Source organism: Apis laboriosa, unplaced genomic scaffold (genome assembly GCF_014066325.1).
Source record: "Apis laboriosa isolate Shangri-la unplaced genomic scaffold, ASM1406632v1 scaffold85_cov150, whole genome shotgun sequence".
Classification (NCBI taxonomy): domain Eukaryota; kingdom Metazoa; phylum Arthropoda; class Insecta; order Hymenoptera; family Apidae; genus Apis; species Apis laboriosa.
Genome location: NW_025224636.1, coordinates 274264 through 295679, shown reverse-complemented (window position 1 = coordinate 295679; position 21416 = coordinate 274264). Strand labels below are relative to the sequence as shown.

Sequence of the window (21416 nt, the reverse complement as noted above, 5' to 3'; positions counted from 1 at the left end):
TGCGTCTTTATTAGCATATTTGTTGAAAATATTAAGAAGATTTCTAGGTATAGTAGAATCTCTGAATTAATAGAGAGATAAAACTCAAACATTTAATAAAAAAAAGTAAAAAATTTGTGTTTTTTTTAGTATGTTTGTTGGAAGTATTCTAGAAGAAGACTTCTAGTTATAGTAGTATCTCTATTACTTAAACTATTTGGATAAACGAATTTTCAGATAAGTAGTAAGTAATATAGTATGTAAGTAATATAGACTTTTATTAGGTGAATTATTCTATTCTTTTGAGGAAAATAATATGCTTATTTATAATAAAATTGATATTTTTATTATAAAATTAAAGATTGTATATTTTTTAGAGAGAATACAAATTTTTTAATGCATAAAGGAATGTGCAATATATATATCTTCCATATAATTTTCTATTTCATTTTTCTGTTTTTCTTTTTTTCTATTAATAATTTAGAATTTTCTAATATTTTATATTTTTATCAACACTGTAGCACTTTTACCAGTTTCTAATTTCTTAAGCATTTCCGGTTTCGTTTCAATAGTTAATATCGACATAGGTAAATACAATATGAATTTGTTATTTCAAATTAAATTTTATAAAATATAAAGAAGATATTTATATTGCTGTGAATTATAATGTATAATTCACATAACAAAATGGTGCGTTAGTAGAAAAAAATGTTAGAATATTTGGAAGTTAGAATATAATGGAAGTTTTAATGTATTTTGTCTCGTTTAAAATTACATCATGAATATTAGAAAAGAATTTAAAATTTCTTTCCTTTTTAAAATTTTTTCGATAAAAATAATTTATTGACACCTTTAAAATAGACTTAATTTATTAATTTATGGCCTAAGAAATAGTTATTTTAATTTTAAACGTAATAATTTAAATATAATAATAATTGTTATTGTTAGAATTATTTTGAAAAATGTTATTTTTGAAATAGATTAATTATTTTCGGAGAAATTATACAGAGAAATTATTTCTCTTCTTGGAAAACATCTGTACTTGGAAATATTATAAATCTCATATTTCGCTTCAGTAAATTCATAATTTATATATATTTTAATGAGAATTTTTTTTTAAATTGGAAGTGGAATTTATTTTTTGTTCTTCATATTCTCATATTAATTAGCATTTTATTTGTTAAGAAAATTAGTAAAAGTTGATATAAATAAATAATATACTATTCACGTTCAACAGATTTTAATTCTTAGAATTTATTCTAATAAGCTTTGTTCAAGACTCGCTTAATTGTGTTAAAAGGAATTTTCCTAGAATATTTTTAAAATTTGATTATGATTTGTTTCAGTGAATGAAATTTCATTTAATAAAATATAAAAAAAAGAGAAAGTAAAGTTTCATTTTTTAATTAACAATTTGTAGGCGGATAGTAATAAAAGATAAATAATTTTAATAAATGTACCTACCTATATGAAGATTTTGATATATAAAAATGCTTATAAATACAAATTTATTTGTAATAAAAATTGAACAATAAAACTAACAAAAGAGAAAAATTAAGTGATCTTATTTAATCGATTAAATTACTTAAATCTTTATAAATAAATAAATAAATAAATATTAATTAAAATCATATACACAATTAAATTTGCTTGAAAAAATATTATTGCTGAACAAATTTTATGATAATAAAAGTGAATACATATAAAATTACATTTAAATATCATATTTTATGATACCTTCTAAATAAGAAACAAAAATGATATTTTTTTTCTTTTTGCTTAAGGATAACTTTTCAACTTTTAGCATCTAGAGTTAACTAATTTCAATTAACAAATTGAAACGCGATAGAAAAGATTACTCCAAATTTCCGTGACGTGAAACTGGTATAATTTGGTAATCATAACGTTATCAGTGATGTATTGAGCGTATGAGGGTACCTCCATTCGATAAGAGAAATTTTGTTCAACGGAGAAATGGTATATAGACTGTCGAATGCGGGAACGGTTCACGCAGTTGCACTTCGATTATTGCACTTCGTGGAAACTTACGTGAGTGCTTTCCCTCGGCGGAAGTTGGGATTGTCGAGGAAATCGATTTTGGAAACGATGTCGTCGGTTTTGATGTTGATCTTACTGGTAAATCGTATTTCTGAATTATCTGTTTCTTATTTACGTTCATTTACGTGGGATGACATTATGTGTGCACGATATATCATTGTTAGAATTTAATATATATATTTGAGTGTTTTTTTTACAGAAGTTTATGAATATATTTTATTTACACAATTTATGAATTTAATTTTGTAGAATATAGTATTTTGTAGCTTTTTATTTTTTTTTTTATCCAATATTTAGATTGAATTATTAGATTATTACCATTGTTATTTCGAAGGAATTTGATATTTGTATAATTTTTGTGCTTTTTGATATCATGTGTTTATCAAAAGATGTATTTTATTCAAATTAATCCAGTTCAAATGTATTTTTAATTTCATTATTTCGAAAGAACTTAATATTATTTATTTCATTTTTTCTCTTCTTGAATATTTAGATTGTTGGATCATACGCTCAATCCCCAGATCAATCGTCTGATAAAATTGACGATGTGAAACTGACAGATACCGTGGATCAAGATTCTAATATCACGTCAACATTGAACAACATTCAAACTGTAAGTATCGAAGGTATATAATTGATCCACTCGAGGAAGATATACATTCGAAACAGAAGCACAATGGATACAATAGTCAAAGCACAAAGCACTGGAGTACTTGTTATACAATACTTTGCAAAAATAAAGTAAAACACTTCTGGGATTATAAATCGTGTTTTATACCTTATATGTATGTGGATTATAAAACGTGTGTAACACCAATTTTTTACGCTTTTCGCAAGATTTACGGTGGTTATTTTAAATTTTAGTTCTTTTTTAGGTTTGACAGAAAAGAATAATCTTCCTTAATCCTCGAGGAAAAGTATAAAAAAATTTTTTAAGACTGTAATATAGATTTTAGATTTATCCAAATTGAAATGTGATCTGATTCGAAGGTATAAAACAAAAATAGTAAAAATATTTTATCGTAAGTAATATATATAATCGAAGAAACTGTAATTCTATTATTCATTTTAATTATAGACAATCATCTTATTTAAATAATTATAATATATAATATTAATCCTTAATTATAAAATTATATTCTCGAATTTATATGTTTTGAAACTCTTATTAAATTATTTTTCTCAATTTAGAAAAAAAATGTTAATATAAATTTTATAAAAAAGCAAATGAACTCAAATTTTTGATTCTTTCTCTTTGGTATTGTAATCAAATATAAATTTTTTCCAATCGTTGATTTAATTTACATATTTTTCAATTATTTCTTAAATTAAATTATTACATTCCAAATTTTTCATTGTATATAATTAAATTGCACTCTATTATCCCAATTATAAAATTCTTTTATCTCCATAAAAAAACTTTAAAATTTCTCACGGACATCAATATTCCATCCCAATTATTAAATCAAATTTTAAAATCCAATAAAAAAAAAAGGGAATCATAATTATGCACTAAATTTTTTGCTGCATTTATTAAATTATTAATTCTTATTAAATTAAATTTTATTATATATTATTATATTATTTATATATATATATTTAAATTAAATTAAATTAATTAATTAAACTCTTCTTATTAAATTATTAAATTCTATCAATCCAATAAAAAGGAATCTCAATTGTACCAACCAAATTCTTCACCTCAATTTTATCAATCCAATATATAAAAGAATATTTCAAATTCCCAAATTCTTCGTTCCAATTATTAAATTTTCCAACATGATAAAAAATATTCCATCCCAAATTCTCCCATAATTTAAATTCCATCGAATAAAAAAATAAAACTCGATTATATTTCAAGATATATTCTATATCAAGCTCTTCGTACCACTTATTCATTTTTATCCCATCATTAAATAACTCTTCTAACAAACTAACATTAATTTTCAGCCTGAAACAAGCACCACGTCGAAACCAAGCCTCTTCTCCTGGTTTTTCACGCCATTGGTCCAGAATCTTCAGATCGACCCGCAGACTCTCCAGAATCGTGTCACTCAGCTCAAAGAGGCGTTGAATAATTTTGGATTTCGGAACCAAGAGGAGGGGAAGCAATTAAGCAACGCGAATAATTTATTGAATCTCGCCAGTTTGACTGATTCCGGGTTTTACACTAACAGAGTGGAACCAGCCGGATTTTTCGGTGGTAACGGATGGTTGGCGAACAAAGGTGGACTCTTAGGCGGTCCAGGTGCCATTCTTTCAACTGGCAGCATTTTGACGGATTATCCCACGGCGTACAGGAGAAAGTAGAGGCGCTTCATAACTGACCTAGAAGACGGACTTAACGATGATTTTCATAAATTGTTAAATAATTGGAAATGAATAGATGATTCTTAATGGGGAAAATGAAGAAGATGTTATTAAGGGATATTTTTTTATTTTAATTTTTTAATTTTATTTTTTAAATCGTATCTCAGTTCAATACCTCAAAGATTTTTATATTTCTAGCGTATTAGTTGTTAACAAATTTTGGAAAAGCATAATGTAAGTAGATACTTAAGAGAAGAGCATAAGTAAAATTGATTTTGACTTTGTTCAATGAATAATAAATTTCAATGTTACACATTGTATATTTTTAATAATTATTAATGGACGATGAATGCAATTTTGCAATTGTTTTCAAAATATTTAAAATGCTCTTCACTGTCGATATATGTTATATTGAAAAACGTTGGATTAGAAGATGATAATAAATGTATGAGATTATTTTAAAGTGTTTGAAGGATTTTCATTTAAGAAACATTCTGAATGACTCTTTTCGAAATGGAGAAAAATCGATCAATTGTAGAAAATAAGAAGAAGAAGAAAAATCATGAAGTGTATGTACGAATAAAGAGATTTTTTATTTTCTTTTTTTTTTCGAAAAAAAAAAACATTCTATTATTTTCAATTTTATTATATTATACTATTCTATTATATTATACTATTATATTATGTTATAAAGTTTATTCCCTCTTTTGAATTTTTTATCATTTTTCAAATTTATTTTTTATTTCTTTCCAATAAATAACACATCGAGCAAATGTTCAACTGTCGAAGTGGAGAAATTGACTGGTTTAATGAATAAGAATTACGGAAGGTAAACGTCCGATATTGATGATGAAGTTAACTGAAATTTTTCCAACATTGAAATATCGAGGAATAAAATGGAACAGGATAAAATGAGAAAAAGTATTGAGAGCAAATAAAGTATAAGTAGATAATTCCCATGGAACGTGTGCGAAAAAGACGAAAAAAAAGGAAATTCTTCTGATAACCTTTTAGAGATCGAGAAAGCTTTCGATAAATAAGCAGCTTTTGAGCAAGGAAGAAATTCTTTTGGAATAAGTACAGTAGAAGCCCTTGATAACATTCAATTCTTTTTTGTATACTTCCATGTGATGCTTTAATGGACCAATAATTTTAGAATTATGCTATTGGAACTAATTATTGAAAAATTTTCAAATTTGGTGAAATTCCTTGTATCATACTGCATATGATATAATATGTAATCCTTTAACTTCTTGAATATTAATTTCTTATAAAAATAGCATGAAAAGCAAGAATAGATTCTAATAAAGATTTATTTTTTTTTTTAGAATAAATTTCAATAAAAAAATATAACATTCATAATTAATTAAGAATGTATATTGAAAAAAGAATTTTTATCTGAATTATTATGTAAATGGATTACTCTTTTAACCAGATTTATGTATGGATGAGAATGATTATAATTGATTGGATAATCTTTTAATTTAAAATTTAAAAATTAATTGTTGTAAATAAATCATTTAATAATTAAATTAAAATTTACAGATTGTGCAATTTATTAAATAAAATTTATGGCTATGAATTTTATGGCGTACAAAGTAATGGAAAATTAATAAATTTTTCACGTAATCAACTGGCTGTAAATTTAAATTACTTATTGAAGAAAGCTGTCAAAAGGTATAATATTACAATCAATTGCACGAATCGTTAAAAACTCGATGATATTTTCACAATGAAATATAATATTCTTTTTATATATAATTAAACATTCGAATAACTTTTAAATATTTGATTCAGTTTATGTAAAATATTATACGATAAAAAAAAGAAGCATAGATTGAAACAAAAAGAAATTTATAGAATTTTAACATACATTATTTTATTATATATTTAATAATGTCAAAATAAAATAAAGAATGATGAAGAATAAATATTTTGTAACCAAATGAAGTAAATGAAAGGTAAAATTATTTATCCATTTATCTATTATTTTATATTTGAATTAACTAATTGATATATATTTCTTTTGCAGATTCTTTTTTTTAGTATTCTTTTATTTCAAGAAGAAATTATAGAATTAATTAACAGAAATCCTTAATTTTTGAAAAAAAAGTTATAGTTATTATTTTCGTAATTTGGTTTTTATAGTATAAAAATTTAATAAAAAAAAATTATATTTTTTCTATTCAAAGTATATTAATCTTCATCAGAAAAAAATAATTATATTTAACATATTGAACAGAAAATAAAATAAAGAAAATCATGAGATCACATCAAATTCTAAAACAAATGGAAAGGACATTTGGGCACAATAGTGATGAGTATAATGTTTCTTTTTTAATTTTATTGAAATTAATTTTATTATCAAATTGTTTGCAATATAAAAAATAACTTTATTATTGGTTTTTTTAGTAAAAATATGATTGTTATAATTATCATTTGGCAATTAGTTAATAGAAATATGACGGCTATAGTTGCTTTCTAGTTAATTATTTGCTTCTCTAAATAATTAAGTATCACAAAAAATTATTTGTATATAATAATCTTTAATTAACGCAATTTGGCACACACAAAATTAATCTCATTTTCTCAAATTATTTCCATGAAGTAAGATTTTTTTTTCTATATTATCTTTTTTTTTTTTTTTTTGTTTAATTTCTATACAATGTTCGTCACTCGACTCAAGTAACAATTTCTGATTAGCATATTTATTTGTAAAATAACGTCGCAAAGTTAGTTAAGCACGTCCAGTGTTAGTTAAGCAGTTAATTTATTTTTAAAAAGTACTATACGAGTTGCGAGAAATGTTAGCAGTAAATGCAAGTACATAAAATGGTTTTGTAGAAGCATTCGATATTAAAGTTTTAACGAGTCCTCCGCGGTTTCAAAGTGTGACATGCATTGTGAACTGTGTACACATATATCCTTGGGTTTAGTTTCCGCCGGAACTAATTATCGGTTACAGTGATTCGTGGAAAACGTGAATCGTGGTAAAGGAAACGTTCCATTATTGGAAAACGGTCGGATACTTAGTCGTTTTGATTAATATTCGTCAATTTATAACATCGTTTTTCCAATAACCATGAAATATGAAGAAAATTTAATATAAATTTAAAGTGAATTTAGATCATTTTATCGAATCAGTAATAATTAAAATAGCATTTACACGATTTCATATCTTCATTGAAAATTCAACTCTCACGCGTACGTGTATATCGATCTTCTTTAATGTTAATTCTTTTAAATTTGTATTTTTATTTAAATTTAATTTTCTATGCGACAAAGCTTTATTCTACCAATGTTATTCATAGTTCGTGTAAATTCCATTACGTAATGAATTCCAATACTAAAATACTAATGCTATTGAGATATTTGTATGATTTTATTAATAAATTCAAATCATATTTCATGCTATATATATATATATATATCTAATATATCTAATATATCGCGTTGTCTTGATCATTGATAAAATTGAATATCAAAAATGTTATTATTCTTTTTTATAATTCTTTAATTGCGAATATTTTGATATTTTCTTGAAGATTCTTTATTTTTTTTAATACATATTATAGAATATATATTGAAAACATATAATATTAATATTTTAATTTTTTCTTGTTTGTACGTTTTTTATATTTGCAATCAATTTTATCAAAAATAGTTTTTTCTCATTTTAATTGATTGTTTTATTTTCGCGTTGCATTCAATTCTCGTGAATTATTAATTTATCGTGTAAAAAGTTTTCATATATAAAAAAATATGAGCTAAAAGGTATAATTATTTTTTGTCGTACATTTTGTCATTGATTATTTTTTAATATGTATTTCTATTATTTACAAATGTATTTAAAAAAATAAACAATTTTAACCGTTTGAAAGAAAAAGGATTGTATTTATTTTGTAGAAAATGTTTCGTAGAAAGTTTTAACGAGACAGATTCGTTGCATTTATATTTTATGTTTTCAACAAAATCGTATAAAACGTAATAAAATTTTCTATAATTATTAGAAAACATATCATAAATAAGTAAAATAATATATTACGTTGTTAATAGAAAAAAGAAGCTAACATTTCATCTCACTTAAAATTGTCTTCTTCGAAAAAATATTTATAACCTGTTTTATTTAATTCGAATTCAAGATTGATAGAATTTTTACATATAACTTCCCTAAATCAGTTTAAATATAAAACGTATTTTATGCAAATACTTATATATAAATAATGCATCATATTTCATTTCTTGGAACGATATTTGGAACGCTAAAATATTTAGAATTTTAGGATAGACAAATTCAACGAAATTCATAACCTTAACCGTATCAGACTGTGAACCCTTAGTGGGGGAAGCGGGCACAAGTAGGGATGCCATGAAGTGAGCTTCGCATCGGGGCGGCAGTCGAGGCTCGTCAGTCGACCAAGTAATACGTATCCTGTTAATCGTCGGTATAAGTGTGTAACGAACAACGTGTACATAAGGGTAAACGCGAAACGAAAGAAAAAACGTAAAATTTAATTGCGTGCAACGGTAAAAAGTAATAATTGTGCTCGACTCGAAGTTTTTACGTTGTTTTTTCGTTTTATTATTGCCTCGTAGTTTCGGTCGTGAGTGTTATCTTTATTTCATTTATTTTATGTGTTGTATTGTATTCCATTCGAATCGAGAATTTGATTAATCGACCGTGTATTACGTATATTGGACACAATTCTATTCCCTTTTCATCTATAGAAGAAGAAATTTGCTTTTCGATTCAGTAGGAAGAAGGATGAGTAGGAAACGACGTTATATATGACGCCCTATCATCGCATCGCGATGAGGTAAGAGACTCTTAATTTTCCGTTTTGATTTTTGACGTGTTTGTTATTATTTTTATTGAAACATGTTGGAGCATGTGCATAATCGCGTGCATACATTTATATAATATTTGGAAAGGATAAGAAGCGAATAATAAGCGAAGTATGATAGATGATTTGTTTTGAAAATTAGACATGGCGGTGGAAGAAAGCGCGCGGTTTTGTATGAATTTAAATACATAGGTTTAGTCAGGGCCCGCTAGGGGGACACATTTATCATTAATTTCACATGCATTATATAGATCTGAATTTCATTTGACTATGCAAGAAAAACATTTAGAAATTATAATTCATTATATTTTGTTTTCTAATCTAAAATCTAGGAATTTAACTATAAAAGCAAATAGATTAGTGTTGACAAATAATGATGTGAAATATAATAATTTGATAATATATAGATTTCTATTTCTAATGTTATAAAACATTATTATTATTATAATTATAATTATAAAATAATAATAATAATGCTATTTAATTGGTATCATTAAGTCGTGATTAATACACAAGAATAAGTTATGCAGTAGTTTAGACTTTATTTAAACTTTATTCATATTTTTATTTCTTTTTTATTATAAAAAATATAATTCTTTATAAAAAAAATATTAATTTAGTAAAATATAATATAAGATACTAATAAAAATTAAATTTCTTCATTATTTGAAGAAATGAAGAAATTTAATCTAATTATAAAACTGAAAATTTGTTATCATCACTTACGACCCAACAATATCATTTAATAATCAAGTTGATTATTTCGAATCAATAGATTTTTTAAATTATCCAAAATTGTATAAAATATTTTTATTTCATTCGATCTTTTGCCAAATATAAAAATCGAAAAATAGAATAATTGAATATGGAAACATAGAGAGAATATAAAAATAAAATATTTTTTTTTCATAAATTCTTTTATTTCGAATTCCATAAATTTTTTTGTCAGGGATAAAATTCGAAATACCATGAATTTTTATCAAACATAAAATAAAAAAAAAAAGAAATTTGAAATATTACAAACTTTTTTCTACGAAATATCCGCGTACAATATAACATTTTTAAAACTAGAAAATTTGAAATACCGCGAACTTTTATCAAAATTTAAAAAATAAGAATAATTCTTATTTATTATTCTGTACAATATTCTTTGACGAAGAACAATTACATTACACTAAATATCAAAAACTTGTGTCACAAAATACAAGATTTTTTTCCCCAATTCACGATCCAAATCAAATTACTCAAGGAATAAATGAATTATTCAAAAGTTCGGCGCAAATTCACGTTTCACCTCGAAAAGTAAATTCGTTCGAATACTTGCATCATGTTACACGATAAAACCGTAATTAAGAGGCCTTGTCTCTGCCGACAAGGTATCTCGCGTGACTGCTTAAATCTCTGGATATCATTAGTTAACTATGTAAGTATGTACTCTTTACTCTTGTACAGATTCTGTTTGGCAGTAGGAAACCCTGGAATATAAACGGGGAACGTATTGCTACCGATTCGTGGGCGTTACTTTCTTGAATGTGCGGGGAAACTTGTTAAAACCGATGAGTACAAGTCTTCGCGAGATAGTTTGAAACCAAAAGATTATCAAAGATTAATGATACAGAAATACAGAATTTTTTGAAGGAAAATTGGGATATTGATTTTTATAAAGAGACATTATAAAGATTTAAGGAAGGATAAAAAAAATCATTGAAAAATTGAGAATCAATGCTCGAAATCGAATAGATATTGTTTATTCAGTAGAAAGGATTATTGATTCTTAAAAAGTGATATATAAGAATTAATTTAAAGAAATATCGTTTGTAAAGGAGAAAGAGGTGTTAATTTTTAAAAATTGATGTTAGAAGGTCTTTCGAAAGAATTGAAAGCAAGAATGTGATTTTGAAAACTCAAAAATTAACATTTGATATTATGAAAATATTTTCTAGAAAAAAGAAAGAGATTTTAATAACCTTAGATTTTTAAAAAAAGATAAAAAATAAATATCTTAATTGTAGGATTTACAAATTATTATAAAAGATAGTCATTATTCGAGAAAATTTTATAAAGATATTCCTTCTAATTTCAAATTTTGTAAATAATTTTTATAAATGTTTAATTATTAAAAAATAATACATTATAATGATAAATAGATTATAAGATCATCTTAATTAATTATACTAATAAATAAATTATAAAATTATTTGTTGATTAAATAAGAATTAAAAATCATAATTTCCTTTTTTTTTTTAAACTTATTACGAAACATAATATTTCCCTTCCTATGTTGTTTAATTTTTGAATTTTATATGGTTAAAGAAACATTGTCTGAATTTTTATATAAATACCGACCAAGGGAATATTTAGTTAGAATGAATGTAAAGTAAATTTTCCGAGTATTTCCCGGTGAAAATTTCCATTCACTGCGCGATATGTTTGCGACATGTTACGATTCGCATATATATAGAAAACAAATAAATAGAACAAATTGCGTTTCTTTTATTCGAGTAAAAAAACTATACATTTGGTGATCTATCAATTATTTCGCTCGTTTCGACGGGTTTTTGAATAAAGAAAAATTCTTGCTTATTTTCGATTCATGTCGAGAAAACGTATTGCCACATATATAAATTTGATTAAAATCGGCGAACAATGGGAACTCTGTAAACAATCGAATAAATTTCTGTTGTAATAGATCATCTTATATCGAATGCTTCTATCACTAATTTTTCCTTTTTCATATTGTTCGATATTTGTCGAAAAGAATAATTGGATTTTTCATAATAATTCCATTTTGTTTTTTATCAGTGGTTGATCAGTTTTAATTGTTTCCTTTCGTTTATTGTCCATGTTTTCTTTTGCTATCGTCGTTGACTTTTATTTTTCTCTTGATGTTATTTATTGTAAATTACATATTAGCATTTGTATCGAATTATTTTTTAACACAAAATTCTTCACGAAAATCGCTTCGGTCACATTTTACGTCCTTTTACCATTTTATTTTCTGGAGGAATCGGATCCTATGACGAATATTGCAAGAAACTACCCACGAATTTCATATTGACACGTAAACCGCATCTCTCCACTAACACCAAATTACACACGCCTACGCCTACGTCTCGATACGTGGTGCACGAAAATAAACCGCGGTGCTTTATGCATTTTTAATTAGTCACGTTTTATTTGCCAGCACGAAAGTTTGTCAGCCAAAAAAACTTAACGTCTCGATGTTCTTGTCAATACCTTTTCGGGGTGTTCTCGTGAGAGGAAAATCGATGGAATCGAAGACGAAACTCGACGATGAGAGTTTGAATTTTTTATCAGAATTGGACGTCAATTCAGTTACATTATTAATTAAATTTCTTTCGTTCTTTTTATTGGGATTTATTCAGGCGAAACTTTGGTTTTTTTTTTTTTGTAACGAATATACATATTAAATTTTTTCTCGTTGTATGATTCGCCAAATCTCAATCCGAAATTAAATAAATATTATATAAAAATTATCTCAATATTAATTTTCAACAATTTTAAAATTTATATCGAAAAATCTCATTCTTTACCTAATTATTAAATTAATTCGAAATTTCGCTTTTCCTCTGAGATTAATAAAATAGAATTAATGAATAATACATAAGGATTTTTTTTATTAAAATCACACGATATAAAATCTCCTTTTAATAAAAAAAATTTCATGTTTGGCATGAATGAAAATCTCGAAAATTATTCCCGAACCGGAAGTTCTATATGAATTCCAATGAAATAATATTTAATTATTGCTAATATATGATATAAAAATAGATAAATCAAAAACTTTTTTTTTTTATTTCAATTTTTATCAATTTACGGAATTAAATTGGACTTCAAATTATTTTTATCCAACTACTGGCGTGATCGAAGGAAATAAGTCACTACCGAAAAGAGCGATCGTCGACCGCAAATTATCGTTAAAACTTTCTTTCAGACACGCTATATTCGGACTTTTATATATTTTATTATATATAGTACAATGGCTCACGAAAGTATTAGAGCATTTGTTGCAAATAAAACTTATAATAATAAGATATATTTAGATTTAGAATTTTGAGGGTATTGAAATTACTATAAGACATATCAAGATAACTTGAGAGAGTGAATAGGATTTTTAAAGATTGGATATTTTTTTTTTTAAATATAACTCTATAATAATATTAGATAAAAAATTTAAATATATAAAATATTTAGATTTTTAGTATCTTTATCACATTATTGTAAAAAATACTTCCAGGCAACATTTTATTCGAAACATAATGATTCGAATTTCGAATATGGATTTTATTAAATGAAAGAATCTAATCTATAAATATTTAATTCATTATATTCTACATATAGACAAATTTTAGTGAAAATCAAGATTTTTGGATTAGATGAATTTCTTGGCAAGATGTTTCATTTATGCAAGTTACTTTATAATATAATATCAAAGATTTATATATAGTGGACCTTAATAAATTTTAATAAGTACTTAGTAATCTTAGTAAAACTTAAGTAGCTACACTTTTATGAACATTAAAATCAAAACGAATATTTTTTAAAAAACGAGTAGAATTTTTAATAATAAAAATAAATTTTTTATCTTTTCATCCTCGAATCAGTTTTGTAATTTAAAAAAAAAAAATTCATAACGTTATATGTATCAAAAGTATTTTAGGATTAACCGAGTTATAGTTACAGAACGATAGAAAATAGAAAAAAATGTTGTATCAGGCAAAATTAAGTGATTTGGAATCGTTTATAACACGATGTGAAATAAAGATGTTTCTCAAAGATTTCAAGGTCATTTTTATCTTTTTAAATAGAACCCACTAACGAACTTGCGAAAAGATCATGATACAGAGTGATAGAGCTTGTTAACCTTCTGAACGGTGGATTTCTTCATATATTTGTATCCTTAAGCAATGAGTTCGTTTTTTCATATATTTATATAGTACATTTAAAAGTAGTTTCGTTTTCTTTTTCAAAATTATTTGCATTATTAATTTATTAAAATAGGAATTTTTATACATTTAAAGAATGTGCATAATATACAAAAAACAAAAATATATAATTTAAGTAAGTTAAACAAATTAGTAAAATATAATTACAATTCTTGATAGTAATTAAATAATCATTATTATTTTCAGAATATAATTAACGTGTCTAAATAACATGAATAATATATCAAAGTATCTATCAAATTCATAATATTTACATATATTAAAGTAATTATATTCATAGTATATATAGTAGATCAATTTAAGCATGGATTAACTTTAACCATTTTAATTCTTGATAAAAATAGAGAATTTATAAAAGTTTTCTAAAATTTTAATTTCTATTTAATTTTAACATATATTTCAATCTTAGACTAATCAAGCTTTACCAATGAGAGTTTGTATTATAATAATTGTATATTCTCTTGACATTAAACATAAAAAGACATAAAAAGATCAACCACGACAATTGTTCAAAAAACAAGAAAGGAAACAAACTTACAAATTTCATGATTATATAACGCAGAATCTCTGATAACTTTGAATATCGAAATCCTATAAAAGAGAATAATACTGACCTTTCTTCATATTTTCCTAGATTTTTCTAGATATTCTCTGTCATGTACATTTCTAAATTGTCATTTATATAATAGTATAACAGATGGACCGTAATATTAGTCGTGATTTATCTTGCTTCCCTTTCGTTTACATAATCAAATTGTTTGCAGTCACAACGACCTCGCAGAAAGATCGTTGATTCCTCGAAAGGAAAGGATTCATTCATTTCGAAGATCTTTTTTCATCTTTTCTTCTTTTCTTCTTTTTCTTTCACCTTTCAGTTTGGTCGTTCGTTCTCTTTGCACGGTGTATCGATTTATAATAAAACCGAGTACGAAAAAATAGAGGATTGACCGACGACACTTTTGCGTGTTTCCATTTCCATTGGTTGGGATTAGAGAAATAAAATTATTATCTTTGAATAGAAAAAGAGAGAAATTGGTTTCTCGGATTTGATTTGAATTGAAAACGTTTGTGCAAGTTTTTTTTTTTTGAGTAATTAAGTTTCTGTTGAGATTTAGATTTTGTGAAATTTTTTTCAGATTATGATAATAAGTTATAGTAGATTATATATATATATATTGATTATTATTATTATTTATGATTTTTTTTAGATGATGGGATATTATTTTCAAAATATTATTTTTAAAGAATAAGTATTATTTTAAAATCTAAAATCTAAAAGAATTTAGATTTCATTATTTTTCTCTCGTTCGAAGTTTCTTTGTGGAAATAAATGTACACGATATGATTAAGTTTTGGTCTTTAGAAGAAAAGAAAAAAGGAAATTCTTTCACTTTGAGAGTAAATCATTGAAAGGTTGATGTGAGTTTATTTTGAGAATAGAAAAAATTAAATGATGAGTCAAAAGTAGAAAAATTATTTTTTAATTCTTTAATTTTAAGAATTTCTAGAAAATAATGATCAATAATTTTAATAATTTGAGATGAAAGAAAATTATTTTCTCATATCTTTTTTAATTTTATTCAAAACAGAGTATTAATATGTAAAATCATTATTGTATAAATTTTAGCAAAAAATTGCTATTTTTCTTGACAGATTTAAGAAATTGTAACAGATTTAATTAATCATAATTAAAAAGTTATGAACTTAAAACGTAATAACACGTATTTTAGTTAATCTCTTTATTCATTTTTTATCCTTCTCGTTTAATCCATTCTTTTCTAATTAAAACAAAGCTCTTAAACTTCTAATTGAATAACCATGCCGAGGCTGTTTTTATCAACCAGATTTATGAAGATAAATCCATTCTTTAGAATCAGATGACATCCTTTGTTTATACGTTAAATTATTCCTGGATAATAAACGCTTTCAGAAAGTAATGAGAGAAAATTCGTGACATTGTCAGGAGGAGAAGAATTTCAAGAACATAAGACATATTTATAAATTGATTTAACAAATTATTTTTTTAATAATAATAAATAACTATAATAGATTCGTTGTTGATTCGAGACAATTAATAAATTATTCTGAATCAATAAAAAAAGAACTTATCGTTTCTTCTCTCCAATTACTTGTTTTTAACGTTTAAATATTTAAATCTCGAAAAATCAATTGTTTATTTCGCGTATATTAAATAAAATTGCCATACTACTATTTTATTATGCACATAATTATCCTATATTTAAAAAAAAAAAAAGTATTAATTTCCATAATTCGAACATCAAAAAAAGAAATATACTACTCATCACTTAAGCGTTATATAATTATCCATTATTCCACGAACCGCTCATAATGTACAATATAATCCATCATTGACTTCTATCAATCGATAATAATTTTAATTCGAGATCAATCTCCGTTCGATCGAAAAATAAAACTGTAAATAAGGATAACGTGATATCGTTGGTATGACGCTCTACAGGGGGCAGCCGATCGAATATCGTTCAATTATCAATGAATTACGTCATTCGGCCACTTATTCGATAGCAAATGTCAAAACGTTGAAAAAAAAAAAAAAAAAAAAAAGAAAAACAAAAATAAAGAAATGGAAGGCCTGTCCGCTCGAGTGACGCAAATAAATCATGCACAATTCTCTGTGTTAATCTTCGTTTCACGTAGGGTGACTGTACTCCTCGGTCGGAGTGTACAAAAAGAGGAGAGATCCTCGGTGACAGTGGAGAGTAAGATCCTCGAGGCTAGTAGTTTGATCCGTGCAAGGTCGGCCATCTGGCTCGATAAAAGCCTCTGTCGGATACGCGGCAGCTCGACCCCAAAAAGGTTCTGAGTGTTTGAGAAACTTCTTTTTGTAATTGGATCGACTAAATTGCAACTGAGATGAGTTTTCGCGGATACTTTATTCTTTCTTCGAACGAATCGTCGATAAATTGACGGAGGATATTAGCAAATTGATATAAAATTTTTATCACTTACTTTGTAATATTTTCAATTGAATTTCGTTTCGTCTAAAAAAAAAAAAAAAATAGATATATAAAAATTAATAAACGAAAGGGATTTGTTTGAAAAAGTATAGAATAGTTTGGGTTAAAAATACATATATAATCGATCATTTTTCATTTGTCGATGGTATTTTTTTTTTTTTTTAAATATTTTTCAATTTAGAATATCGTTTCGCGAAGAAGAAAGAATTTTCTATTTTTTCCTTTTTTTTTATATATATATTTTCTTATATTTTCACAATATATTTTTCTTCTTTTCGTATATTCATGGAATATATTTTCCATCTTTTACATTTATTTTACCCTTGTTTTAAATTGCTACATCTTTCCTAAAAGAATATATTTTTCTATTCTCAAATTTGTTTTCATACTTTACGTACGGGTTATCCAATACCTAATATTTGCCTTTGTTTTGTATCAATTTTTCCTTTCAGAAGAATACAATTCATAGAACAGCATAGTGTCTTTGTGTTCTTATTACATTTCTCTTCTTTTACGCTTGTCTTTATCCCATTCGATACGAAAACAACGAAGATCATCGTAAACCTAACTTCTGAGAGTCTGAACCAACTCAAAATCTCAAAGATGAGACAACCTTTTCAACCGAATGAAAAATACACCCACGTTCAAAAAAAAAAAGAAGAGAAAAAATGAGAGAAGCACAGCTTATAGAAAAAAAAAAAAAAAAATAGAAAGCAAAACATTTCGAGCGATAAAATATTTACATAGTTGTTAATGGAGGTTCGAGTAACAAGAAATTCCACGTATTGAATTTCCATTGTAGGAAGACTCCTTTGCCGTTTAACTTTTCACGATGGATCCTCGAAGATATCCTTACCGGGGAAAATTTTCTTCGTGGACATTTTTTTTCTCTTCTCAAGTTTTAAAAGTACCCGTATTATCGTGGATCTGATCGATGAGAAGAAACAAGGGGGAATGGGTTGGCTTTAAAATTTGCTCGTTATTCCACGTGTATATATATATATATATATATATATTCTTTTCTATTTCTTGGCATGATTCACCGATGAAGATAATGCACGTGCTCTCGAGCACAACGACGTTGATGATAAACTTAACTCGAGTTTAAGAACTCGTCTTGGTGTGAAATTCGTGGACTCTTTATTCTTATTGCGAGAGATTCCTGACTATTCCCTCAAGAGAAGACCTCTTTTATTTTTGCCCGGAGCTTTACGCGAGTTCTTACGTGGCCATTTTTAGGATGTTTTAACCCTTTTGATTCGACTTTCTTTCTTATTCAATTCGTACTCGTTTTTCTTTTAGAAATGCAATAGATGCAACAAGGCGAATTAAAAGTTATTGCACAACATTAAGGGAAATTTGGAAAATAAATATAGAAAAGTTTTGAGCTATAATCCACTCTATCACGAAACGAAAATTGATTGAAATTATTAGATAGAAAATAACAGATTTCTTTGAATAAATAACAATGTATCAAGTATTCGTTGTTTTCGTTACAAGAATGTACATCTGAATATAATAAGAAAATAATTATATAAAATATTATATATATATATATATATATTCATGTGTATATAATGTATTAATCAATTTTTATTAAAGTCAAATTCTTATTTCTTTCTATGCTTGGTTTTAATGAATTCTTTAATATAGTTTTTTATTAGTTTAATAGATAGATCAATTATAGTTTAGTTTAATCTGTTCTCTTTTCTCATTCACATTTCTTATACGAGCACTCTTAAAATAGCTGCAAACGCGGATTCTGAATGGATCCAATTCCTAGTTGGGATGTGGGAATTGCTTCTGCAGTTTCTCTTTCCTTGATACTTTGATAGACTTGTTAGTGAATCTCTATATAGAATGTTTTGAAGAAAGAGAGATATAAATTTGTTAGTGATGGAAATATAATATTTTATAATTTTTAAGTTCTATTTAAAATATTTGGTATAACAGTTATTTATTTGTAATTTTAAACATAATATTTATATCGTAGATATGATTAAAAGATAATGACTTCAGATATAATGATTAATATTATTCTTCTTTAATCATTTATACATATACTTTTAAATACTTACAATTAAAAATTTAGATACAAATAAATATATTCCAATATTTAAATTTTTAAAATATACACTGTTAAATGCTTCATTTATCCCAAAATTATACAAAGAAGAAAATCAACGATTCCATTTTCCTTATCAATTTTCTTCATCTCTTCGTTATTCGTTACTCGCAAATACCACCAGGATAAATGTTTTCTGTAATTATGTAATTATTCCGAGTTATTAAAAAAAAAAAAAGACGAAAAAATGAAGAATACATGGCACGAAAGGTGATGTCCTTGGTTAAAGGCCGGGTTTATCGATTTTCTTGAGGCATCTCGCTCGCTCGAATAGGACCGTGCGACTTCTAGCACAAGAACTTTCCTCTTCACTCGAAACAGCTCGCTTTTGTTGACCCCAGTGGATGATGATGCTACAGCCGGAAGTGCTTTAGAGAATGAAAAGCGAAATAAGGTAACAGTTTACCTTCTGATCCAACCTTGTGTCGTATGTAGATATTTCTTAGAAAAGCTATGTTTTCGAATGAAAAATTGTAGTCTCTCTTTTTTTCTGTTTTTGAGAGAAGAGAACGTTTAAACTGATTGAAAAAATATATATCGAAAATTGGTTCGTATGCGTATTTGTTTTTTTAAAAAACATGTCACACTAGGATTTACAATTTATTTTTTAATGAACGATACGTGTACGTCTTATTTGTATAAATAAAATGTGAAGAGAGAAAGAGAATTTAATAAAATGAGTGGAAATTTCATGAGAAATTACTTGAAATATGAAAAATTATAATTATGCAAATTACAATTCTTTTATCGAATATTAATATACGTATAAATACATGTATGTATACCTCATTCGTATTTATAAATTTAATAATTTTTAGTATTAAATTTTTCTACGTTAAAAATACGTGAAAAAATTGTTTTTCATAAAAATTAATTTTTTCGCTAAGAAAAGATGCGATCTTTTATAATCTTTCAATAATTCTCATTGCATACATGTATTATTTTAATTAATTATTAAATAAATAATAAATATATTTCTTTTTAATGAAATAGATATTATCCTACAGAAAAGATTGTAAAAATATCTGTTTCTACTATAAATAATAAAAAGAAGTTCTCCTTTATCTCTAAACAAATTTGATCCCAAAATCGTTAAATTTTTTAAGGGCGCGAAAAATGAGAAACCAGATAAATATATATATCACATTTTTGAAAAAAGTTTTACAGGGAATATGGAATCTCATTTCTTTTAAATTGCGTTCAAAATGGAACGAACGAAATAGAAACAATAACCAGATAAACAAAATTGATATTCATATGGCATTTTCCACTAGACACCTCAATTCGTGATTAAATTGGCGTTGTTTGTCTCCATTTAAACTGATCGCGGTCAACTTTATCTATATGTAGTCATCTACTTCTTAACACCGACTCTCGATTCCTAATAGCGTTTCATTGGCGTTTATCAATCTTGTTCAGCAAATATTAGGCGATCGTGCAAAACTTCGATCGCGTTGCAAATATTGTTATAGATATAAAATATCCTAATGGAAAATTCTTGAACGATTCTGTACAATTCTTATATTTATACGACAAAAATTCATACACATATTTGTGGAACATCTTTGAAAGATCGATTCTAGAGATCAAGTATAAAAATTAGCATATAAAAATTTTGATTGAGATTTGTTTATTAAATTTTTCCAAAATTTTTGAACAATTCTGTAGTTTATACGATAAAAATTCATATACAATATATATTCGTGGAACATCTTTGAAAGATCTAGAGGTCAAGTATAAAAATTAGCATATAAAAATTTTGATTGAGATTTGTTTATTAAATTTACATTTAACATTCTATCTATATTTCACCTTTATCCAATTGGAAAAATTCCAATTTTGTTTATAATAAGATGATAGCACAATGAAGATAATGCTGTCTCATTCTATTTCTATCTCACTTTATTTAATACAAGTTTCAATTGGTTATAACTTAATCAATAAATCTTATTCTTCTACATATATTAACTTTTCTGTTCATTTTAACCTCTATATTAAATATTTAGAGTGTCCCCAAATTTGTCTCACGAATATTAACACTTTCGATATATTACACTCTGTTTACCAATATTACAATTTCTTAAATTAGTTGAGATGTGAAAAATGGAAACAAAGAGCAAGAATATAATGGTAAAAG

At 25.4% G+C, this 21416-nt stretch overlaps 2 protein-coding genes across 4 annotated transcripts in view; both read left to right on the top strand.

Annotated features, from left to right (window-relative positions):
* The first annotated feature begins 1953 nt into the window (after positions 1–1953).
* LOC122719595 lies at positions 1954–4347 on the top strand. The gene is made up of 3 exons (XM_043945544.1): positions 1954–2115; positions 2531–2650; positions 3988–4347. Exons 1-3 carry the CDS (start codon positions 1954–1956, stop codon positions 4345–4347), a joined length of 642 nt encoding a protein of 213 aa, XP_043801479.1.
* Positions 4348–8787: 4440 nt separating this feature from the next.
* Positions 8788–21416, top strand: part of LOC122719603 (calcium/calmodulin-dependent protein kinase kinase 2) — an 88917-nt gene continuing 76288 nt past the window's right edge. For all 3 annotated transcript variants that reach the window (XR_006347650.1, XR_006347651.1, XM_043945552.1), the window contains exon 1: positions 8788–9164. The gene's annotated coding sequence lies outside the window, so the exon portion shown is untranslated. The remainder of the gene's footprint in view (positions 9165–21416) is intronic.